This window comes from Lagopus muta, chromosome 7 (genome assembly GCF_023343835.1).
Source record: "Lagopus muta isolate bLagMut1 chromosome 7, bLagMut1 primary, whole genome shotgun sequence".
Classification (NCBI taxonomy): Eukaryota; Metazoa; Chordata; class Aves; order Galliformes; family Phasianidae; genus Lagopus; species Lagopus muta.
In genome coordinates, this window is record NC_064439.1 from 48,693,695 (window position 1) to 48,720,102 (window position 26,408).

At 38.9% G+C, this 26,408-nt stretch overlaps 1 protein-coding gene across 1 annotated transcript in view; it reads right to left on the minus strand.

Moving 5' to 3' along the window:
* The window catches only part of VPS41 (VPS41 subunit of HOPS complex), a 104,181-nt gene that overhangs the window by 68,703 nt on the left and 9,070 nt on the right, over positions 1–26,408 (minus strand). The window contains exons 3-4 of the mRNA XM_048950663.1: positions 17,248–17,355; positions 14,382–14,459 (exon numbers count right to left, since the gene is read on the minus strand). Of these exons, the coding sequence (XP_048806620.1) occupies positions 14,382–14,459; positions 17,248–17,355 (186 nt within the window). The remainder of the gene's footprint in view (positions 1–14,381; positions 14,460–17,247; positions 17,356–26,408) is intronic.

A 26,408-nucleotide genomic window follows, 5' to 3' on the forward strand; every position in this document is an offset into this window, starting at 1 on the left:
ACTGTGGGTAGGGGAAAAGAACATTGTTGCAGCATCTGTCTTGTTCACACTGCATTACTTCAGAATTGTTTAGTAGGAATTCATTAAGTAGAAATTCAGTATGCATGGTATTTCATGACACTACGTGTAACTGGCAACTTCTTACAAGCCTTCTGCATGTGCAATACCTTTATCAGTTGTTTCTAACCACCCCTTTCTCCACCTCTTTCCCCAGCATTTTTTCCCTGCTGTCTGCACCGCAAACAAAGATGTTCAGGAAAGACAAATTCAACTAAAAGCAAAGCTGCTACTTAAACACATCTCCAGCTAATTTTCATCAGAATATGCTATTCTAGATAATGTAGGCAAGGTAAAGCAACCTTGAAGTAATTATTTTTCTTCAGATTTCAAGTTGAATTGGCACTGTTGGCTACAAGCTTGTTAATTGACTTCATCAGTCAGAACTTTCCACAGAGCTCAGAAAGAGATGACAGACCATGGGCTCAAATGCTGTCAAGTCTGAATATTAAATGTGTTTTATAATAACGTTCTAGCAAGGAGAAGTACTGGCAATGCCAGGAGCTTCTGGCTTGGCACTGAGTAACAATCAAGGCTATAATTTTCAGAATTATACTCCACTATGCTATTTAAGAGATATATATATATAAAGCTATCCAGAAAATCAGAAATAGGAGATGGCCAATAAAATTAGCACATTATCTAAGTCCAAGGTGTTTCTTCATCTCCAGCTCATATATTCAGTTATTCTTCTAAACACATGGCTGGGCCAGCCAGACAAGCTACTTACTATTTCAAATAGTTCTATTTACATTCTATCAACAGCCCGTGGCTAATTTTGAGATTCCAGAAAAGAGAAGCACAAATAATCTGGAATGAAACCTCTTTTTTTGGAATTAAAAGCTACTGACTCAGCCACAGAGTTACAGCGGCCTTTCCCTTGTGTTTTTTTAAATCTTATCCCAGCTGTACCACTGAAGAGTTTAATTTGCCTGGCAAAAGAAAACAGGTTTGCTTTCTAAGGCACAGAGAATAAATGCCCTCCCAGACACATCTACTTGTGTGTAGTTTAAGAATAACAATAGTAATCTGAGGTCAAAGTGTCACTTCAAAACTTCTGAACATTTTATTCACCTAAGCATTATTCAGTGAATAAGCATGACCTAATCTGAAATCCTGTGCCATAAAAACATACGCATCTGCTTAGAAAAAGTTCAGTAATGTCTAACAATTGTTCAATCAGTACTACACTGAATAGTATTTTTTAACCTAATCAGGACCCCTTGCTTTAGTCCAATTAAGGACAAAAAACCAATACCACAAGTTCTTTTTAGTCACAATCATACTTCCAGGACTGCACAAGTAGTAGTAACACACACAGTATTTACAAAGCGACACGATTCAAGTCTGGCGATAAGAAAGACTCCATTAGTTAGGAAGGGAGATACACTGAAATGATTAACTTGAGAACAGCTGCTGAATTTCATAAAGTCTGGAACTTCTGGCAAAAGAAGAAAAGCCTTCAGCTGAATTTCCATTAGCTGCAGTTTTCTTTCCGATGGAGACATGTTTGGAATTCTGGACAACATAAGTAAGTTTGACTGTTCAAAATCAATAATGTCAAGCTGACACTACAGAACAAAAAAATGTTACCTTAATGGAAGAAAGAAAAGTTTAGGGAGAGGAAAAAACAGCCAGCAGAGATCTTGCTCGAGTAGATCTAAATATAGACTTGGGCAAAACCTTACATTTACAGCGAAGGAAAAACGAGCATCTACCAATATATATACCCCGTGTGCTAATCCATTCCCTAATTAATGTAACAATGCTTGAAATAAACACACTTGCTATGGATGACGTCAATTCTTAAAGCAGGACTAAATTCACGGCCGCTCAGAAAGCTGCTTTTAATTGTGTTCATTGAGGCAACTCCTTCTCCCCTGGCACTCATCATCAACCCACCTTATACCATCAGTCCCCCAACGGCGAACCTGAGAAATCAATCTGCTAATGTATAATTTGTAAAGCTCCTCTGACTAACAAATGGATAATTGATTCTTGCACAAATGCTGCATCCCAATGGATATGAACTGGATGAACAAGAAACGTAAGACTGGATTTCACTCCAATTCTGTGAGAAATGCAATATTTACAAGCTAGGAATCTAAACGTTTTAATAGTTGCCTGTGACTTCATGCCTTTTAGCCATGGTTAGCAGGCTAGCAACACATGCATTAGGAGTGTGAAAAGCAAAGTGATGTTTGATCATACTTGCAGCAAAGCTCATTTCACTTTAAGAGGTTCTGAACACTAAGACAACCCACTTATGCAGCAGTGTCATCCATTCTTTGAGAAAAAAAAAAGTCTTTTTCCTAAATTTTCCTAAATTAACTCAAAGATTTTTAAGTGTCAGTCTATGCAAAAGCACACATATAAGCATGTCCAAAGAAGAAAATCATCAGTTAGTCTTTTCTGCTGCATTATGTTCTTGTAATTCTGGATCTACACAACCACTCTGTAGCTGATCTCCATACTATAGGAAAATTTTGTGCATATGGAGATTGAAATAAAAATATAAATAAAAAAATAAATCAGACTCTTACAAGTGCCTATTTTTTATTTCCTCATGAGTTTTCATCTGCATGATATTCACGTGAACAAACACATAAAAATCCAGTTCAGCAATATGAACTCATTTCTTAAAATGCTAACCCACAGGAATACACACTACCATTTTTATGTTTACGTTACTTCCACCATGAAAATGGTGGAAAGACTGATTTCCAACAGAAGAAATTACTTCCATCACAGAAGTCTCCAAGTGTCAGTGCTGATCTGGAAACAAACTGCCTCAGTTACTGCCGTAACTAAGCCAAGATACTCTTAGAATATAAGGCTTGCACTGGTAGGCTGAGGAATTTGCTCTGAATAAAAGTTCAACTATTCAGCTTTTACATATATTAATTAAATGATCTATACTCCATTGAATTTGGAGAAACAATGTTGTTAAGACTATTGAAATAAAGTAAACCAGTACTGTATATTTTCTTTCCCCAGCTCTGCCTGCCCAATTCAAAATGATAACCTCAGCTCCCCTAGAAGAATGCCTTATGTAAGTAACTTGCCAAAAAGGAACCTGAATTTTTCAGCGTCTTTTCATGTTGGGAAGCAAGAAAAGGTGAAGGGAAATAAAGCACACAGAAGATGCTCCCAGTATTAAAAAAAATTACAGTCCTGCACTGACTTATGCACAGTTCACATATTCATAGTTTTAGTGACACAATAGAGGGAAAAGCAACCCTAAAAACAATACTATATCATGCTTTACATATAATGTGATAGAAGTCCATATATAACTATGTGTATGTGAACAACTAAGAAACATAATGCAGCAAAACAAAGGTTTAAATCAAAAAGGTAGTTTTAAATGTTACAGAATAAACTGTTTACCACTGTCTGCAATAGAAATTACATATTCTGTACTTACAATGTCAATTTTCGTTTGATGAAAATTTACTAATATCCACACCAAAAAGGTTTTGTTCAACAGTACTGCTAATTCCAGCAAGTGAGGATTCCTGCTCCAGTGCTTTTCCTGCAGCATTTGTGAATTTATCATTCTCCAAATGAAAAACTGGAGATTATATTGGTTAGATAAAAAGGGGAGGGGCAATTCTGGGGAGAGTAACAAAGTCTGGGACACAGAATATTAACATTAACTTATAGTTTATCTGTAGGAAGGCATACCTTGCCTACAAAAAGAAAAATCTCAAAAGCTCGTCTAATTCTAAGGGAATATGAGGACAAGGAATCTCTCATATATCACCTGAGAAACTGAGAAAGACCAGTAAGCCTACAGTGATTTCAATACTTTCCACATCAGTGAATCCCTTAATCTTGTTTGTCAACTACAGGAACAGAGCAAAAACACATCCAAAGAGAAAAATTAACAAGGGATCTCCTCAAAACCGTAGCATTCGCTAGACAATCCGAATGCTTGTTTAGGAATGACAGAGCTACAACTGAAAACAGATCTATATTGGAAGCCTACACCTCTTCCTAGCATTCCCTAACTGTTGGCTAATTCCTGACAAATCCAAAACAGGATCTCTATTCTCTTAAAACAGTGACGTGTGAAGTTACGTCCTCATGGGAGCTCTGTGCCACAGGAAACAATTTAATCCTTTTTCCTCCTCTTCCCAGGTCCTCTTTGACATCCACTGTGTAACTGCAGGGCCACAAAGATGAAATGCCCTAAGCCTGCCTCTGCTTTGTTGTCACTAGCTGTGGATCAAAGTCATCTGAGAATATGCTGCAATATTTCCCTTTGCACTTACGGGAGGGATGAAGTAAGGGATGCACGTAAAGACTCCATATACGTGCCTCAGAAATCCCAGTAAAGGGTGGAAAAGGACTATTCCAGTAAGATGCACCTCACTGATTTCTCAACCAGCTTTTCTTTCTCTACCAGCTCTCCAACACTGAAAAATTTGAGAATTCACCATGGAATATTCCGCTTCTACACAGGGTATTGTATTATAAATTGGGCCCTGGAGAGCAATGCAAAACCCTGAGTATCATACTTACTGGGGCACTTCTGTAGGCTATTTTTAATAGAATAACACCCCAGCATCATTAATTTACAGAACAGGAAGTGGGTAGTATGAGATTTTTTTCCATTTCTTGACAAAACACAACTCAAAGAAGTGACCGATGAGAAAAGCCAACCAGGTCATAAAACAGCACTGTTCTTGGCAGGACAGGTTAGCTTTAGAGATTATTCTACAGGTGCTTTGACCAAACAACTTCAAAAAGAGAGATGAGGCTCTTGACTGTTCTTCTCAAGGGTCATCCATTGTTTTGCCAGCATTAGGACAGCCATTGATGATCACCTGTTCCCCTCTCCCCGATGTAACACTGAACAGAGGACACAAGTAGTTTTCTTCTTTCTATCACCTCCTGCCATAGAAAACTGCACGAGAGTATTATTTTTTCAGTTAGTTTAGCCTGTCAATCATTGTACTATAGATGATGATTCCAGTCTAGCAGCTACTGAAATCAGTGAGAAGATCTCCCACTGACTGAATCGCACGGAACACAGACTCTGTAAGAGAAGAACTCCGCTGGCTGCAAAAGACATAGCCAGTCCTATTCTGGAATAGGCTCCCCAGGAAGGTGGTTGAGTCCCCATCCCTGGATGTGATTAAAAACCGTTTGGATGTGGTGCTCAGGGACATGATTTAACTGAGGGCTGTTAGAGTTAGGGTAGGATGGTTAGGTTGTGGTTGGATCTGATGATTTTTAAGGTCATTTCCAACCTGCGTGATTCTATGATTGTTGGCAAAGCTGAATATTAGACTGGGTGGTTAATGGCCAAAAGCTAAAACATACAGACATCCGATCACCAACATTTGTACAAATAGGTAGAAGTCAAATCTGTATGAGAGAATAAATACATTTCCTGATTACTGAAAGCATTCTGTTCTCTTCAGACACCAGCTCTGAAACTTCCTTTATTTGTCATTATATCATCTGAGATAGTCTTCACAAACCTGGTGAAGAGATCCTCAACAATGATCAGTTTTGCAATTTGGATTCGGACAGGATCAAAAAAAAAATCTGCAAATTAAGATGATAGGGTGGGAGGAAGGAGAGTCCTCACACAAGTAGAAACTATGAATCCCAAGTTCAATGTAACTTACTTTAAGTGGCAAACTATGCAGCATTCTCACTGTGGCAGTAAGATAAGAAAAGCTAAATATGAAGATGAATTGATGCTGTGCAATGTCCCCAGTGCATTTGCATATAAACAGGCTTTATTTCAAAGCAGCAAGTGTAGACATTCTGGCTCATAATAAACTTTATTTAATGCAGACCAAAAAAGCAAGCGGATTCATTCATTCTTCCATTATTACACTGCTCACATGTCAAAGTTCCTGTCTTCAAGAACTGTTACGGCCTGCAGCAGCTACACACCTCTACTATGAGCCAGGGCTACAATGGAACAAAAACACCAGACTTACAGAATTTCTCATACTTCTATTTATTTGTGCCACAAACCTCTTAGTGGAACTAGCTTCCTCAGCAGCATCACAGAGGAGATGATCAGCTTTAAAGAAACTACTTTGTTCAACAACAAAGTGGAGGGTTTTAACAACCAAGATCAGTCAAATCTGGACTGACCACATTCAGCATTCTGACAGGACTGCAATAAACAACGGATACACACTGTCATGTCTTTTCACGCAAAGAAGTCTCATTATTTGGATGCAAATTGTTATTAAACTTATGAAGTTCCTTACCAACAATATCTCACCCCTGTGGGAAAAAAGAATTCACCTTCATGCTTTCTTCATTGTATTATGCCCCTGTTATGTCATTCTATGTTGCTAATAGTGCTGCATTTTTATTGTTAATGGAAACAAAGGGCTGCAGCTCTATCATTAATGTCAACTTATATAAAAAACACTGTCCTCCAGAACTCAGTTGCTCTGGACTTTCTAACTATGAAAACATTTTCTAATGCAAATAATATTTTATTAATGCCAGGACTCTGAATAATTCTGACAAGTAAACTGCTATTATTTTTATATGTGCACGCAAGTGCCTGCCTTCAGTATACAAGAAGATGTCATTCAGGTATAATATGCTATTTAACAAAAGGAAAACAGCTCTAGAATCAGCAGTATACTAACTTCTTTGAAGGCAAACTTTTCCAAATCCTTCCTGTGCTTTTAAAGGTTGTAAGGAGTTAGAAAATGCATTTGTGTTATCCGAAACTAACTGTTTCACTGCTGCTAATAAAAGCTTTAGAGGAACTTGGCCCAATAATCCAGCTGTGTAACAGCAAAACACATTTAGGGTGGGTATAAAACAGATGTGGCACAATATGCTCATGAGATGACTTAAAAAAGGAATAAGTAAATCATGGAATATGCCTTGTGCCAGTAGCATCACCTGGTCAAATCTGCCAAAATTCCAGTAGGGGAAGGATATCTGCAATGGCTGCGAGCCTGAGGTTCCTTACAATGCTAAGAGGGGGAACAATCTAGTCTTGCCAGAGATTAAGCCTCTGCAAGGCACAGAAAAGTATAAAAGCCCAGTATTTAACATATGTCTGAAATTTGTTGGGGCTCTTCTGAGTTTCCCTTAAGAATGGATAATCCTTTGGTAAAACAATACTCTGTTTAAATTTGATATGAAAAAATATAGTGTTGTGCATGGTTGTTTATTTAATTAGAAATAATCTTTCTTTGTTTTTCATAAAAGCAAATAAACTTTGTTGTCAAATCATGAAATTAGAGTGAGTATAGGGAGCTCGTAATAGTTGCAAAGAGATCACATTTTCTAAATAATCACAAGATGCAGAATGCATTCAAGCAACTGATGTTACCAAACCAAGATGGTAAAAGAGTCAGGAAAAGAAAAGGAAAAAAAATATACTTTTACGTTTGATGTATCTACATAATGTCACCAGTAATTTTCTTTAAAACATTCAAAAATGTCATTATGCAAATTCCCTTAGCAGAATTACAGTAAGTCCTCTACTTGATCTTTCATATAAATAGATTCAGAGTTCCTACGAGGTCTGATTTAAAAAAAAAAAAAAATTTAAAACATTTGCCCTTCAGATGATCAGCAATCCTATCTTACATACCGTAGTATTAATATTCTTAATGTTTGGCATTCTCTCATAATGAGATATTTTTTCCTCTACAATTTTTCAGATTTCAAGATTTGAGAAAACACACAGAAGAGGTTAGAATCTTTCTAAGTCAATAAAAACAGAATTGTGTGTTATCAGTAGATTACTGACAAAAAAAAGTATTTGTTCAGTAATATTCTTTTCCAGTAATAATGAATAGCTCCCACATTAACCTATTTTATTTATTCAAGTAAAAAATTAACCAGCACTAGGTTCAATTTGAGTTGGATACACTGAATACACAGATGATGTGCAAAATTTCTCATTTTTTTTTTTAAATCAGCATTGTCAATGAAAATGACTGTCCCACTGCGCTGGTGCAGCCTCATCTCAAGCACTGTGTGCAGTTTGGGCACAATAAAAGAAGGATGTGAAACTATGAGAGAGCACCCAAAGGAGGACCAAAGAAAGGGGAAGGGTTTGAAGAACAAGACATATAAGGAGTGCCTGAGGTCCCATGGTTTGCTCAGCACAGAGCAGAGGAGCTGAGGGAAGGCCTCATGGAGGTGCATCCCTTTCCACCTGGGATATTCTATGATATACATGAAACTTTAATAGAAAAAGAATCACAGAATCCTAGAATGGCCTGTGTTGAAAAGGAGCACAATGCTCATCCAGTTCCAACCCCTGCTGTGTGCAGGGTCGCCAACCAGCAGCCCAGGCTGCCCAGAGCCACATGCAGCCTGGCCTTGAATGCCTGCAGGGATGGGGCATCCACAGCCTCCTTGGGCAACCTGTGCCAGCGCCTCACCTCCCTCTGATGAAAAACTTCCTCCTCATATCCAACCTAAACCTCCCCTGTCTCACTTTAAAACCATTCCCCTTGTCCTATCACCACCCACCCTCACAAACAGCCGTTCCCCCTCCTGTTTATCCACTCCCTTCAAGCACTGAAGGCCACCATGAGGTCTCCCCACAGCCTTCTCTTCTCCAAGCTGAACAAGCCCAGTTCCCTCAACCTTTCCTCACAGCAGAGCTGCTCCAGCCCTCTGCTCATCTCAGTGCCTCCTCTGGCCCCGCTCCCAGAGCTCCACGTCCTTCCTGTGCTGGGGCCCCAGGCCTGGACGCAGCGCTGCAGATGGGGCTTCACAAGAGCCGAGCAGAAGGGGACGATCACCTCCCTCTCCTGCTGGCCGCCCCTTTGTCATGCACCCAGAACACAGCTGGCCTTCCAGGCTGCAGGCGCACACTGCTGCCTCACGTCCAGCTTCTCGCCCACCAGGACCCCAAGTCCTTCTGTGCAGGGCTGCTCTCATGGGGTTCTTCCCCCAGTCTGTATCAATACCTGGCATTGCCCCACTGGGCTGAGCCAGGGGTTAAACTTTGAGCATGGAGCCACAGGACTCCACCACCAACTCTGAGCAGGAGGTCCCACAGAGGAGAATGACACTTTCCTGCACAGACATTTGCCCCTATGAGAATGTGAATTTTCACTTTTTTTTCGGAGCCCACACTTATAGCAGTATGTTTTGTTCCACACAAAGAGCAGGATTTCAGCTTCAAATCTAAAAGGCACACTGACATTCAGCTATCCAGATCTTTACTCTAAATTCTGTTGCTTCATTTCATTTCCCGACTAAGTCTTCTTTCACAGTCTGACAGTGACAACTAAAATGATGTAGTTAAAGTAATAAACACAGAATTTTAAGCAGACTGTCAAAATAAGTGACATTTATATCATTTTAGTCTTAAACTCTCACATAAAGTTCCATTCAAACTAACTTCTTCATTATACAATCAAATGCTAAAAGTTACCTTCCCCATTGAAAGATGCTTCATTATCTGTCTCAATAGTTAGTATGGTCTGCACCATTTCCAGCATTCAGTGCTCAGCAATAGCTTCTTCTTCATTAGGAAATATGGCTTTCTTGTTAGCAATTAAATTCTTCCAAAAGCCTGATAAGTCAAGAGAAACCTCTGACACTTGTTTGTGACTTGTAATCAGAAACACTAAAGGGCCATCGATTTATCTTTAAATAAAGAACACTCTTGCTCCAGAAGCTGGATAGCGCTGCAACTTTCTTAGGTCCAAGGACAATAATAACACAACTGAAGGAATTCCTCCTAGAATTTTTAAGGAAGCAGAGACGGCCCAGTGACTCTGGATTCCTGCCACTCTGATTAAACTGACATAAAGATATGTTTAGTGCCACACAACGAGAGATAATTAGGAAAAAAATGATGAGGCCGAGAAAAAAGTATGTAGTGGAAAGAAATTCTGCAAAAACAGGCAGAAGGTTTAAATGTTTCATTCTCTTTCCGAAATTCCAGCAGTTTTGAATAGCTCACAAGTGTTGCATGCAAAGAAAACTTCAACTTCTTTACACTAAGATAAATTTTCAAGCATTATTTACATTTGTTTTCTCGGCTCATGCATCACCTCTGAAGCACCCGAGAGGCATTAAATATTTAAATTCCCTATTACTAGTAAAATAGGTGCTGTTTCTCCTTCTCACAGAATATCACTGGCACCAGCCAAGACTTCTCATTCTTGCTGTAAGCTTGATGTTTATTAGAAGACCAGAATGAGTGCACATTTTCTTGCCTATTGGAAGGTTTTTGATTTGTTACTTAACTAAACATGTTCGTACAGATTTCTTCATATCTACAAGTCCTTAATCAACCAGATGCCAGTTGAAGCAATAATTATATTAATAAATTGTAGACAGTCTAAGAGGAAAAGAAAGACAGAGAGGCATTTGGAATTAACGTGCTGTGAATCAGTCCTGCATCATCCTTTGTCAGTGGCATTAGCAGGCTTTTTTCCCCCTTCTTGTTGCCTTTTAGTAATAATTTCCATGCATTTGACACATTTCATCTCACTCAATGCACTGAACCCTAGTACAACAGAACACCAGTTTGTCAAACATACATTATTTGAGGATGCATATCAGTTAATCTTAGGCGACTGACATTGTCAAAGACAGGCATGCTGGTGAGAGCTAAAAAAATACAAACAAAACCAGGCTAGGCATGTAGGAGAGGAGACTGTATGAGAACACAAGTGTGGTGACTGAGACACCAGCACCCCCAAATTCCTGTCTTATAATTCTCAAAAAAACAATTATCTCCCATACTGGTTTCAAAGCACACATTTTCACTTTTACTGCAAAGAGGAACTGCAAGCCCGAAAAGACTACTAGTTGACCTGGCAGAGGATAGAAGAAAGATTGATCTGAAAAGACTTCCAAGCCATTCGAGGTTAGTTTCACAGAAGCCTCTGAGAATTCTTATGGAGTACGTGAATATAAGCTTTTGCAGCACTAGAAACAACATTTGCAATTCAGCAACTAAATAACCTAAGTATTCTACCAGTATTACAGGATGAAGTTCTAACAGGATTCTGTAAAAAAAAAAACCTAACCAAACAGGTATTTTTTGTTGTTGTTGTTCAGAGATTTGAATAAATTATTTGAATTAACTAAAATTTGAACATAGGAAACTCCATACAAATATGTGGAAGAACTTCTTTATGGCACAAAACACTGGAACAGGTTGCCCAGACAGGTTGTGGAGTCTCTATCTATGGAGATATTCAAGACCAGTCTGGACACCAACCTGTGTGACCTATTGTAGGGTGGATGCTTTAGCAGGGGGAGTGGATTTAATGATCTTTTGAATCTCCTCCAACCTCTGCAATTCTGTGTAATTCTGACTTCAAGATCATGATCCAGAAACTGGCTACCTTGGAGATTCTGCAACATACCTGTCAGTTCTCTCTCAATGTTCACAGAAACTAGACACGATAATCATGTATGACATGAAGAAATAAGTAAATCCTCTGAGGTCAGTCTTTATATCTGTCTCACAATTGGGATCAAAATCAAATGAAAGCCAATATAGAATGGAATCAGACTTCTCTTAAAAACAAAATTTGTATTTATTTGTTCAATAGAGATAAAGAGAGATAAAAGGAAATCAAGAGGACTAAGAGAGAAGTAATGATACTTTCCACATATATTTAACATGAACTTTTGCCCAACATATCAATGCCTCAGGTAAGGTCATCTCTCTTTGACAAGACACTATTTTATTTACTTGGAACAATTTTTAAGCATTACAAATTTCTAGCAATTAGTAACAACAGATATTTCTCCCATTTACTACTGCAAGGTAGTAACACTATCTTGTGTTTACACTCACTAATGGAAACACATCTCAGATGGAATTTTCTCATTCGGGACTCAATGAAGAACCAGGGAAAACTTAATCAAATAAAATACTCCTTGCCATAGAGAATTTACAAGAGAATGTTTTGCATCTATGGAATCCATGAAGCAACTCTAATTCTTTAAGAAATATTTGTTTGCAATTCACAACAGAGCAGTGCTATAATGGAAATCTCCAAGGAGGAGAGACAGCAAACAGATAGTGGAAGAAGAGAAGGAAAAACCCATCAAGAGTTTTGTTTGTCATTCTTCTAATCTGTAGTCCAAAATCTTTAGGAGTTCAGGCTAGAAGGAAAATATTCTGACATATAGCAGCCAGTGGAAAACAAACTATCTCTACTGGTTCAACAGCTGACAGTGTTCACCCAAAAAATCCCTCTCTGTTTAACCAGAAAAGAATGTTAAATGCTGCCTTGTTTCACACACACATAGTTCATTCTGCTCCACAACACCTAGTAATTACAAAGTAAATTTTTTCTTTAGAATGCAAGTCCTCCTTGATCAAAATTATTTTTCTTCAAACTATGAAAAAGACAAAATGCATCCTTTCCATCTGATCTTTGATGTACTTATTTGTTGCACAGGAGATTCATGTATTACCAGAAAAGAAACAAATAAAACAAACAAGAAACCAACAGCAGACAAATACGAAGAATGTACTGCAAGAAAAACTTTTTTTTCTAGTCTACATCTACTAAAGAAAAAGAATTAAAAAAGAAGTAATCACTCCTATCCCTATAATCAGACACGGCACACAAATATTTATATGAAGCCAGTAAAGATTCAGAAAGGAGATAATATCATAAAAGCTGTAGAGCAGTGGTTTATACGGCCCAATCCTAAATTCATCCTAAGAAACGAGCCTTCCAGCAGCTCCTGGTTGGGCTTCAATAATAAAGAAAACTAGAACAGCAGATTTGAGTGGGTGGGTACAAAGAGAACCCAGGGGTTTTGTTTTAGAGTCTTTAGTAGACAACATCTCCTATGACTTGCTGTACACTGCATCTTTACAGAAGGATGTAGATTTCATCTCTAGGAAGAGTGTGGAGGAAGACGGCCCTGGTCATGCACCCACAAGTAAAAGACACTTTTACAAATAAACTCTTTCAACTACCTGACACAGACTGGAATGAATACAAGTCTAAGGCATTTAATGCTTGCCTCGAGAGAAAATGTCAACTTCATTTGAGCAAGTTCTTGAATCAAATCTTTTACTGCAGAGATGGAAGAGAAGAATTCAGGTACACTTTAATCTGTTTTTTTTTCCCCCGACAGATTATTTGAAGACAAAGTTAACAAGTAACATACATGTAATCTAATTGGAACCACCAATTGCAGACATCAAAGTCCTTCCTCTTTTGAACTGCAGTCAGCATCACCTCTGCAGAGCTAAGAAAACTAAGAAGTTACAAGAAATTGGAGAACATCATCAGGTTAACTTTTAATTAATGCCCAGTAAGATCATTGTTAATTTGACTGTTACTATTTATAAAGTTTTCTACAAAGGCTGTGCTTGGGAGGCTACATTTTGGCTGAGACTTCTTTCCTCTTGCACAATTGTGTAATTAGATTTTTCAAAAACATAAACAAAACCTTTCACCTCTCTCATGCAGCTAGCTGTGTCAGCTTTAGAACATACGTTCCTTCTGCAAACATGCCAACACCTTGCAATGGATACTATGACAAGTGCTGACACTGCTATGAAAAGTTGATGCTTGGCTACCAGATTTTGTGACAATACCAGGAGGAAAAAAAAAATAATAATTGCCAGTTCCCTTCCTCTGACTCTCATGGAAAAAGAGGACACTGAAAAAGATGTGTGTGTGTATATATATAAATTAAAAAACGTAAAGCAAAAATAAAAAAAATAAAAATAAAAATCAACAACTATGCACAATTAAAAAAAAATAATCTAATATTCTAGAACACAATTTTAAATTGACCACTTCATTCATCCTCTAATACCAGGAACCAAAATAAGAAAAAAGAAGTCTGCCTCTTCTTCCTTCAATCAATACAATCCCTTAAGAGTCCAAGCTTCAAAACATTCACATAAAATATTAGCGTTATATATTTGCAGTAGATAAACTGAACCAGCAAGGCAATCAATCAATTTTCAATTACTTGTGGCAACTAGATAAGACGATAGCATACACACTAACAACTGACAACAGTCACCTAATGAGCGGGCTCATACCTTATGGAAGTCACGAGCTTCTGGGGTACATAAGTAATAATAGCCATTTACAATCATAAATATGTATTTCCTCTTCTGTTTTCAGAAAGAGAGTTTATTGTATGGAAACTGAGACGTGCTCATCACCAAACCATTCAGTTCAACTTCGTTTTCCAAGGACTATAAATTGCCACTTGTCTTATGGTGGGGGTGGGGAGTCACGAAATGCATCAGTAAAATTTCAGGTGTGGCACAAACACAAATGTATCTATTATTTAGTACATCACAGCTTTTTACAATGCAGTAGATGTGCTGTAAATAACGCCATACTTACAACATCAAACTTCTGTGTGATGTTCCCCTGGACATCAAGTAAATAAACTTTGCCATAATGCGTTCCCAGTGCCAAAAACTGTAAAAGAAAAAGATTGATTATACAAGACACCACAACCAGAACTACAGCAGTGCTAAATGAACTCCGGGATGTTTAACAGATTAATGATTAGCAACACTCAGAAGGAAAAAAAAAAACCTGCTATAGACAAAGCTTATTTTAACTGCAGCTAAAGAATAAAACAGGGCTTCAAGCCCATATTACTGTGATAGTGCAAGTTAGCTGTCAGAATGAGTCATGAGGATCCTCATCTACTGACAACTAATGGTGTGTCTGCAGTCTGTACGCACTGCCTGATGGACTGTGGCAGCAAATTAAAAATGCAGTGTGAAAGCAAGTACTTAAACACAGACCAGAAATAGTTCTCGGATCCTTTCCACAGCTTTGTTTCAATTGTCGTGGTATCATTTGGGCTTTAATTCTCCCCCACCACAAACATAAAAGCAAAACATTCAAACAGAGGAATAGGCCATTGGTGAAACACTGCTGGATTATGGAAAGTCTCTGCTTGCTTTTAAGCACACAGATAACCACAAGGTTTGCTTTCTTTCACTTAGTAACACTGGTGTGTGGCAGACTCAATACAAATAACACTTCTCCTTGGGTATTTCAGAGTTTCATTCTAAAAAGAAGTAACAAAATAAAGTGACCTCCACATAAAAGCATGCCATCACAAAATTATTTTGATATAAACAAGACTGCAATTGATTCTGAGAGATCTGCTGTTAATTGAACCATGCAAACTACACCTAAGCAGGAAAGGAAGAACTTTGGTACTACTTGATTTATGACAGAGGTTTCTTTTATTCCCCCCCACCTCCTTTCAGCATTACTCAAATAGTCTAGGCTCCTCAATTCTCTGTATTTCACTGCATGTGAGCATGCTTCATTGCAACCTATAATGAAATGCTCAAATTTACAGGCACTGCTAAGCGTGTCAGTCAGGCAGCACAATCTTTAAAAAATAACCTTACAGAAAGTCAAGGTTTAAAAGGATTTATCAAAATGGAATTGCTTAAAATGAAATTTCAGTTCAGGCACTTAAAATATGAAGCTACATTAAAAGGAGTCAAAAAAGGGAAAGAAGGGGTTCATTAGAAATTCATTCCCTGCAATGCCTTTCACTCCTGCAAGGTTGCCTTTTTTCAGGAAGAAAAAAGTCCCCCGGGTAAAAAAATCAATACTGGTTAATAAAACATCAGGTGTGCAGACATAACTAGGTATGACTATTCCACTGCACAGGCCTGCTTGAATGCACCAGGTGCCATGACGATTAGTCATCCAGTGCAGACAGCAAGCCTGGTGAAAATATGATGCTTTAGCAGTGAAAAGAAAAAAATAATTCTGAGGGGAAATTAGTCTGGAAACAGAAGCCAGATTTTCAGGATTCCCAGCAAAGTTCAACAGCTTTAATCAGAGACATATTTTACACAATCCGATGTAATTTTATTCATGATGAGTCTTTAGCGGGGCTTTTCTTAATTCAGCAGGAAAAGAAACAGAACCAAACCAAGGAACACCCCAACAGCACCTTAACCCACCTTCAGTTTTAAGTTCTCTATTGTAGCAGACATATTTCAGACACAAACCAGACTCCAGTACCAAGCTTCTAACCATATTGATCCTTCTCATAAATAGTGCATACAGTTTGCTGGGAAACTAAAAGTGTTGGGATACTTAAACAGCTTTCCTGTATTGCCACTCTTTGTGATGCTGTAGTTAAAGCTGTATCTGTGCACATCCTTACAGAACAATCCTGCTTATCTCTTGCTTTTCAGAATTCACCCGCATCTCAGAAAGGTGGCACAGATGGGGAAGCAATGCTTGCCAATTTTCAAAATATCTGCTTAATTCTAGGTTGTCAAAAAACATTTTCAGGAGACTTATTGGATTAATTCCCAGAGTTAAAATACATGTCTCATCTTAAGAGCCTCTTGAGCCGTGGCAGCAGTCCTTTGAGTGCAAGAGGCACAGCACGAGTCAGTCTGAAAAGGCAGCCAAATAACAGAGATAGGTCCCTCAACAATCAATGTTAAGGAGTTATTGGTGGCTGTGAAAAATAATTCGGAAAGCAACAATTATGTTTTACATAGTATCTGTTACTTGACAAATTACCAACTCTCATACTTTCAGATGTTCCTCATCATTCATCATATTTTAAAACTCTCCCCAGTATTTATAAAAGATGAGAAAATAAAGTAATTATTGAAGTCAAAGATACAACTTAAGTTCCTTTATGATAAGAACAAAGAAACAGCTCTTAATAAAATTTCTTCTTTGCATTGTTTATCCAGTCTTCCCTTTCATTCTCTTGTACATCTGAATCAGTATTAGTGCATTAAAAAAAACCAACACACTGTAATTACTTTCTTCACATCATATAAACAGAAACTCAGACATCTTCCACAGCTGAATATATGCTGAGCTATACTTTTGCATGAACCTGTTTTCAGAGATTGAGGCTGCAGAAATAAGCATATTACATGACAATTTATTTTCTGGACGAAGGAAAGTTGGGATTGTATCCCAGTTGTAGTTCATAATACTGTCCATAATTAAATCTACTACATTTTTCAGTAGCTTATGTAAACACAGCATCTAACAAATTACTGCATCTTGAATTCTGACTGTGAAAGGAAGGACTATTCAACGCTAACCATGAATTTTATTCACATTATTATTGGCTTCCACTGCACCTCTAAATCTGGCAGTACTTCTACACATAAATATACTGGTGCATTGTAAGCACAGATAAATACATAAACCCAAGCACAAGTACCATCTCTGCCCTAAAGTCGTGTGATACCTTTTCATGCACTGTCATGCAACTGGCTGCATCTTTCTGCAGAATTTCTGTCACTCCATTAGAAAGTCGTTCATACTTCAGCTTGGGCTCCTCTTCACTCTCATCTTCCTATGTTTAGAACGGTATAAATAGAAGGGAGGAAAAAATAGAAAAGAAAAACCATTTAGAAGTTAATTTTAAATAAATAGAAATGTAAATATACCCAGAATTGTTATACAGCAACAGGCACAGATGGATCACTATCACATCTTAACAACAGCCATTACAATCCAAAGCCAAACTTACACATTTTTATCATTCCAGAGTTTGGGTTGTGCTTTTTTGTTACTGCTCTTTTTTTTCACTCCAAAGTTTCGTGTGCAAACAAAGACTGTATTAATAGCATAACAGTTCAGCTGCAGTCTAAGAGGCATTTAGTTGATTTCTAAAAAAGCATGGAAAAAAATGTATGTGTATTTTGCTACATAAAATTAGTCATTCCCAATTCAGAAGAAAAATTTAAGAGATGGATATGGAAAAATGAATGGTGATAAAATAAATCGTTCTACCATGGCCACATTTAAGTCTAAGCTGAAGCATGCAGGTTACAAGAAACTTCAGGACCTTCGCAAGACGCAGTATCTCTGTAGGAAGGATAGGGGCAAAATGCTGTAAACAAAAATAAGAAGAACCCACTACAAGTAAGACAACTGTGTAAGGCATACCAAGGTTTTTTTAGTTAAATAAAAGTATATTTTTGCAATACTATCTGGGAAGACGATCCGGACTTGGTCCGTTCTTATGGGTCACCTCTATCATCTGCAGTAAATACCAAACTTTTCCTTTCTTTTTCTTTCCCAGTGTGTTAGGTATTATCATCAATCGCTACCTACATGCAAAGGAAGTGGCACACTGTGAGCAAAGAGGAAACTGAGGTAAAAAGCACAAGAAGCAAACTCACTGATCACCCAGCCCACTGTCTCCAGAGGAAAGGAAACTCAAGGTGCACAGTGTTCTGCCACAGGCATCTATTTGTGACCAATGGTCTACTGAAGTATAATGCCAAGGAGAGATTTCATGAGTTTCAATAGGCCACAGTTACTACTGCACATGCCTAGACAGACACAGACCCATACATACTCCTTGTTTCACACTGGGAAGCAGTAGGCCTTTCATAATAATCTCCTACATACGCTATTAGTTCTAATTAATGCACCAACACTGAATGTATTTCCCACACAAAACACTTTCCAAAGCACACTAGTGAGAGCCCCAGTAATGCAAATCTTTTACTTCCCACAAACCATTGGTTTCCAATTCCTATGACTAAAGATAAAAATGAACAGTGCCAGTCAATGGCAGAAAAACTCTCTCTGTGCAGTGTCTTTTTGTAGCTAATGATCTGAAAAATGAATGTGGGAAAAGAGACATCAATGTTTTGTTTAAGTTGCCTTTGCCACATTTGCTATCACCACAAACTCTCATACAAAACATAAAAAAAACCATGTGGACCTATGGACACAGTCAGCATTTAGCACCAGGCTTATAGAAATACACTGCAAAGAAAGGATCTTTTGAAATGTTATTTCAGAGTTTTGTGACAGAATACAAATGAGATTAATATAGGGATGTCAGCAGCCCATGACGTAGCAGTCTGAAGTGAAGTGTCAAAATGTCCACCAAGAAACAATTTTATTCAGTAAGCCCAACAATGAACAAAGTTGTTACAAGACAGAATGACAACGTTAAATTACAGGGCTGTATATAAATCAGCCAAATTACTTGTGCCCACAAATCCTTAATAAATGACTACAGTGGTGCGGGAGGAGGTAAAGTCAAAGCAAAAAGGCTGGAAGTGGTGGAAGGAGGAAGGAAGCGTGCATCCATTCTACAGCAATTAATACATTACTGCATTTTATACACTGCTCATAAAGATTACACTTGAAATGTGTGGGTAATCTCTGAATAAATTTGTAAAAGTCAAAATTGAACTCCAGCCATCTAGTTTTTCTGAGATCCCACATGTTGCTGAAGTCTGGACATCAAATGTGCAACCAATGTGAAAAGTTAATTCTAGCCTCTTCAGTAGTTTGCATAAAAGCATTCATCCATGGACCATTAGATAAAGTCACTGTAAATAAGTTTTGCCTGTCTTATTTATGAGTGAAAACTAAGTAATTTTTCCCATATGCACATGCATACACAAAAAAAATATATATACTTTCAGAAGTCAGTGCACTGAAGCATTCTGCCAAGCTTCAAGAAGAAGTAAATAAAATGAAACCTCAAATAGAAGGCACAATGATGCACCCATTTCACGCTTTCTTGACAGGTATCTTTTATGTTAAGTAAAAGTCGAGCTAAAAGATGAATTGAAACACTGGGGGGAGGGGGAGGGTAAGGCAATGACTTGGCTGTAAACAAAGTGATATGAAAAGGTGATTTGCAAAAAATGCGAGATCTCTCTGTTGCTGCAGACCCCAGCCCATATATTAAACGCATTTGATGATCCCTTCTTGAGAGTATCAGAGTTTAATCATTTTTATGGCATTTTTTTCTTTCAGGGAAAGCTTCCATGCAGCCTGAACTTCTAAAGTAAACACGAGCCGTTGTTAATAAAAAGCAAATCAATAATTTTTGTTAAATTTTAATAATCCTGAAAACCAACAAATAAAACCATCAGCAGCCTGAGCTGAGCTGACAGTTAGCTGCGTTTCTATGACAACCCGGAGGAACGGCGCAAGTCCTGACTCGCAGCAAAGCCGCCATAGAAGCACAGTGACATTTACCCCAGACAAGGAAACTCAAGCCTCCCTTTAAAAAGCGAAAAAAAACCCCGAAAAAACAAAAATCAATTTCTCAACTAACATGGATTTTTACTAAGTGTACGGCGCTTTTAATTAAAGAGAAGTCCTTTAAACCATCCTAGAGGAATCCAAACGTTCCAAAGTAAATTTTATAGCACTGCCTCTTGTACTGCCGCCAAACGCATCCTTCCACACAGGCTGCCTAAGAAAACACAACAGCCCAGCATCTTGAAATTCCTGTCAGATATTGAGAGGAAAAGAAATACATACTACACAAGACGTTGAAAGTGCTCCACACATGGCAGACTTGAATTCACAAAGTGCAGGAGTCCCATGGAGCTGACAAGAGGCAACTACCTTTGGGTTGCTTTAAACTAAATAATAACTATTTTTCAACCACAGGAACGCTAATTTGAAACTCATTTTCCTTTCATTTTTCTCTTTGTCTGTTGCTGCTAAGCTAAGAGTAAAATTGCTCCAGGTATCCACACCTATTTCCTGTGGAAGCTTGGTTCCAGTTGAAAGAAATATCCCAATTAGCTGGTCAGTCCAATCTAAATCCTACTCTTCTTAAGGGCCCTTCTTGCTTCTGAATTCCTGCAATTAAAGAAGTTGCTCTTCCCATGCCCACTGTCCAGCAGGCAGGGAGCTTCCTCCAAACTCTTCTGGAGCAGATTCACACAACTGAATGGTGCTGCAAGCGTGCACTAAGTCCTCCAAGGGCCAGTATCACCGTGAGGGAAGCAACCTGCCTTTTGACATGCAAGTTTACAGCCTTCTTCAAATATTCCAACTCTACCCTCCCCAGCTCTGCCTACAGGAACAACTGCAGTAAAATACTGAATAGAGAAAATAATCCAAGAATTCGTCCTGGCAAAGAACACATCCAGAAGGAAACTGTGGGCAGCTCCTGGAGTTATTCCATTAGCCCATATTTGCTCCTGCAGCGGCGGATCTGCCCACAGGTCAGTCTGTCACATGAACTGCATGCTCTGCTGATTGTGGATACTCTAATTATGTTACGGGCATTGACAGCAAAGTGTCATCCTTCCTGCACCATTTGTCCTCTAAGTTTTCCACAGCCTTTATGGAAATAAACGGTGCATACGTTATAAGGCTAGTGCCCTTCATCTTTGCTTGCGCATCGCCCATCCAGTTCCAGCCAGAACTCCAATTACTGGAGGTGGTCACTCCAGCACTGTTTACACCTTCATGTTTTGACCCTGCAAACCATTAAAATCCAAAGAGAAAAGCACCTGAATTAACAAGAAATTAAACTAACTAGTTCCAGTTCCAGAATTTTTTGTCCACAAACTTGTGAAAATCCTGAGTCAAACCAAAGAAATAAATTCCATTTATTTGGGGATTGATGTAAAGGTTCAAAGAGCATCTTCCATTACGCAAAAATTAAACAGTCACATCCTTTGTGGTTTGCTGAGGGTAGGTTCACTTACTGCAGAAATCACAGAATCACAGAACGGCCAGGGCTGGAAGGGACCTCAAGGATCATGAATCTCCAACCCCCTATCTGACAACAAATAAAATATATAATAAATAAAATGTAAAATAAAATATATAAAAAGGCTTCTAGTTCCAGAATGCAGTCTTCATGGAAAACTACTTAATTCTCTTCTATACATACAGAAGCACAACGTCCAGAAAAATATCTAGTAGAACTCAGTAAGATCATCTATTCCTTTTCTGATCAAATCTAGGCTCTCTCAGCAGCTTCTTGACCAACAGGATAAAAATCTCCAAGCGTCAGCTTCTTATAGAGGTCGTGTTTTAATCGGAGGGCTGCAATGGTTTTATACATTTTATTTTTGAGGGCCTTTTCTCTACAAATCCCATAACTCATGTGGGACTAATGAGTACTCATTGGAATGGGTGGTACCCTGTTGAGAAGAGGGAAGGGAGGAACTTCTAACACCTTCCAGCACCTCTGAGAGCTGCGCTATCAGCAGGCATTTGCACAATGTGCCTGAGCCATGGGCAAGCCCTTCCTTTAACTGCACCTGCGCTGAATAGGGCAGGAATGTACTGGAAAGGCTGCACAATGCTCAGCTTGGACTCAGTGGGTCTGAGAAGCAAGGCTATTATAAGACGTATGAGGACGCTCACTATGCCCGACAACACAACAGGTAAAACAAAACTATTGATTTCACCTCATTACTACGCCTAGAGATTTCTTACATTGGCCATAATATCTCCTTTGGTCCAGTAACAAAATGTTATGATTATTTTCAGTCTTTTATCTTCTGCAGCTCAGAACCCAAGCCCTTCTTTTGGCCTTATCTCCCTTCATTCACATTCAAGAGATATCAAAGCACTGACTCATAAACAAATCTGATTTCAGGTTTGCTAAGCCCCATTCCTACAAATTTTTAGAGAAAACAGTCTCCTTGTAGTGAGTGGCTCAGGAAAGGAGATTCACTGCTCCATCACTCAGTCATCTCTCGTCCTCATTATCCAGAATGTATTCAGCCTGAGCTCAGCCCCCAGATCAGATTTAGCCTGAGCTCAGCCTAGACAAACTGGTAATCCAGATTACCAGACACAAACTTCTCTCAGTAGCGTGCCAGGAACGTCTGTATGCATCATTTCTTAATGCCTGCTTTACCGTATTTCACAAAGAGTTACAAAAAGATAACATATGCTAGAGAACAAGATTGCCCATTTCTAAGACACGGGAATACAACTAGTGAATTACAAACTTAACCAAGGAGCAGTATGGGACATAATAAGCAGGGGATTTAATATTCTTAAAGCAGTTTTAAAAATTACAAAAAGGAAGCTTTTAACAAATTGCTAATGTCTGTTGATGATTTAAGTAGCATTATAATGTGATAACAGAGTTTGGAGATCCCTTCAATCTCCGCTTCAGACCAAGTCTCCAAGTCCCCAGTTCAGTAATAATACTGAGTGGTTAGGCTCCAAATATTGTTTAAAATTATTTAAGGACAATCATTATTTCTGATGAAAACAGCAATTATTTGTGTTGTGCTTTTCCAGCTAACATCTATGTTCCATTACTGTAAAAATAGTATTGGGTCACTACTTTGTATAATCAAGAAACACAGATTGCCATTCAGAATCCCAGTCTTCCCGCTCTTCCTGGTTGCCCATTTCTTCATTTTACCTTCTTTTAAAAGAAAAGAAAAACAAATCCCAAAGCAAAACCAGAAAAAAAAATGTGCTGCTATCCACTGTTTAGGGACAGATATCCGCTTTGCTGAAGAGACAAGTGACACAGGACTCCAACAAGGAGAATCACAATAGAGTATCTAAATATGGCAAAGTGCAACTTCATCATTACTGCTTCTCTACCCTATAATACAATTCCCAGATTTCTGTTCCTGTCTCAATGGTAAAGAGACTACCTGTGTCATTTTCAGGATTAGGATCATGACTTAGTTTTTCTCAGTGCAATCTCTTAACACTACAAAAATGCTTAAATAATAATTTAAAAAAAAATTAAAATAAATAAATAATCTATGCCTCTAAGGCCTTTAACCTTCAAAAGCCTGGTTTGCTAGATAGTAAAGGATCTAAAACAAAGTGTTATAGCAAGTTGTCTTATTTACTGTGCTGAATTTAAATATTATAAGCTTTACTGGACTCCCTTGAGGCTAGAAGTGACTGAGAGAACACAAATCTCTTTCCCTCTAGAACTCCCACACGGAAATCTTAACAAAATACTAAAAATACATTAATGCCTACCAAGGGCTCGGATTAAAGACGTAAGGAAGAAACTTCCTTCCCTAGTTTGACCCTCAGATTATTATCCCCTACTGTTGTTTCAGGTAAGCAGCAATGATTTAGGAAGAGCTCCCCTAAGGACTGTGAAGAACAACTTCAGAGCCTTCAAGTTGTGTTCTCCTCTATCCCTCCAGTTATAGGGAATTATGAGGGACTAAATGTGATGGGCCAATGGATAAAACTTAGCTCTGAGCCTGGTGTGCCCAACACGGGTTGGGTTTTTGACCTCTGCTTGATTTACATGAGACCAGGCCTGCTGGCCACCAACAGAAGTAACTTACCCCACCAACAGAAGGGGGTCTGACAATGGGAGTTGGGAAGGTTAACTGATAGAGCTTTAAAGTAGGAACAAATAGGGTGGGGGTGTAACTGAGTAGTATGGAGCCTGTATGTAACATGCCAGTGCTTGCAGGAGGGGGATGTGCCAGTATGATTCCACAGCCTCGTGTCTTGGTGAAGGAGGAGGATGACTTTGGCTGGAATTCAATTTTATGGTCTTTGGGAAAGTAGGCAAGCAACTTATGACAATTACAAGTACGTAGTGCAGCTGTGCAGGGAGAAAATTAGAAAAGCCAAAGCCCAGCTGGAACTGTTGCTGAGGGCAACATGGTAACCAAGGATCAGGATAAGGCTGAGGTACTGTTTTATAAAGAAAGTTAAAGCTAAGCCCTTCTGTCCCCAGAAATGCCACCTGCATGCTTAGAGAAGACAAAGACCAAGGTGAAGTGCACAAGTTCTTAATATTCTTTGCCTTCTTTGCCTCAGTCTTTAATGGTAAGACTTGTTACTCCCTAGGTATATGTCTGCTGGGTGAAACACTGGCTGGATGGCCGGACCCAAAGAGTTGTGATCAGTGGAGTCAAATCCAGTTGGCAATCAGTCACAAGCGGTGTCCCCCAGGGCTCGGTACTGGGGCCGTTTCTATTTAACATCTTTATTAACCATCTTGATGAGGGATTGAGTGCACCCTCAGTAAGTTTGCAGCCAACACCAAGCTAGGAGGAAAAGCTGATCTGCCAGAGGGAAGAAAGGCACTGCAGAGGGACATGGACAGACTGCATCGATGGGCCGAGGTTACTGTATGGGTTTCAATAAGGCCAAGTGTCAAGTCCTACATTTTGGTCACAACAACCCCAGGCAACCCTGCAGGCTTGGTGAGGAGTGGCTGGAAAGCTGCCTGATGGAAAGGGACCTCGGTGTAGTGATGGACAGTGGGCTGAACATGAGCCAGCAGTGTGCCCAGGTGGCCAAGAAGGCCAATGGCATCCTGGCTTGCATCAGGAATGGTGGGGTGAGCAGGACAACAGAAGTCATTTGAGAAGAGGAGGCTGAGGGGAGACCTTATTGCTCTCTTCAAATACCTGAAAGGTGCTCACAGTGAGAGTGGGGTTGGTCTCTTCTCACTGGTGACAGGATCAGGGGAAATGGCCTCAAGTTGTGCCAGGACAGGTTTAGGTTGGTATCAGAAAGAACTTCTTTAGAGAAAGTGTTGTTAAGCACTGGAATAGGCTCCCCAGGGAGGTGTTTGAGTCACCATCCCTGGATGTGTTTAAAAACCATTTGGATGTGGTGCTCAGGGACGTGATTTAGCAGAGGGTTGTTGGAGTTAGGGCAGTACGTTGGACTGGTCATGGTTGGACTTGATGATCTTTAAGGTCTTTTTCAATCTGAGCAACTCTATGATTCTGTGATTCAAGTCACCCATTCAGATGCCGATAAAGCAGCAGCAAATGAAAGCTATAAACATTCAAGGTCTAATTCATTAGCCTGCCTAGCCAAAAACTGAAAAGACAGTTTCCTTCAAAACAAAGCCATATTTCGAAATTACTGATTTCAAGTGACAACCTTAGTAACAATATCAACAAAGATGCAAATTATTGAGGTGGGCAGTGGAGACAGTTATCTGGTTACACAGACTGCTGCATTTTAATGCTGCCTAAACACGGGCTCTGCAAGAATTAAAGTAGCGTGGAATAAAAGTCACAATCATTCAGAATAAATACCAAAAAAGACTGAGCTACCTATCTGTACAATTGGTTGGAATAGGAATTCTATAACTACTGCTGTACAAAACAACAGTAAGACAAAAGACTGAAAATTCCAAACCATGAAGTCACATTCAGTACTTTTGCAGTTAAAAACCATTCTCCTCTAGTTCTATAGTGAAAATTCAGTGATGTTAGCTCAGTGAAGGAAGTGAAGTGCATAACCTGCCATCCAGCTTCTTTATGATTCCTCTAAGGCAAATCACCAATACCTTCCCAGCCCCTGGTTGTAAAATTGGCAAATCTGGATTACAATGTTAAATTTCACACAGCACTTTTTCTGTTCTCCCATGCATTTTCTTCAGGGATTTATTTAATCCCTCAGCCTCTTTGGGAAAATGCAGATATACACCAGGAGCAAGGAATTATGATGATATGGCTGCCTGTGAATATGTATCAAAAAGGGCTGCATTCAGAGTATGAAATAACAGGCGGAAGAAAAGCAAAGCACCGAGCATTTTATTTCTTCTCAAAACTGTTGTGGTATGCAGAATGTCACAATAAATTTCCAGAACACCAATTGAAGATTCACTCGCACAGGTTTGAAGAAGCTGGTCATCAGCCAAGTTAT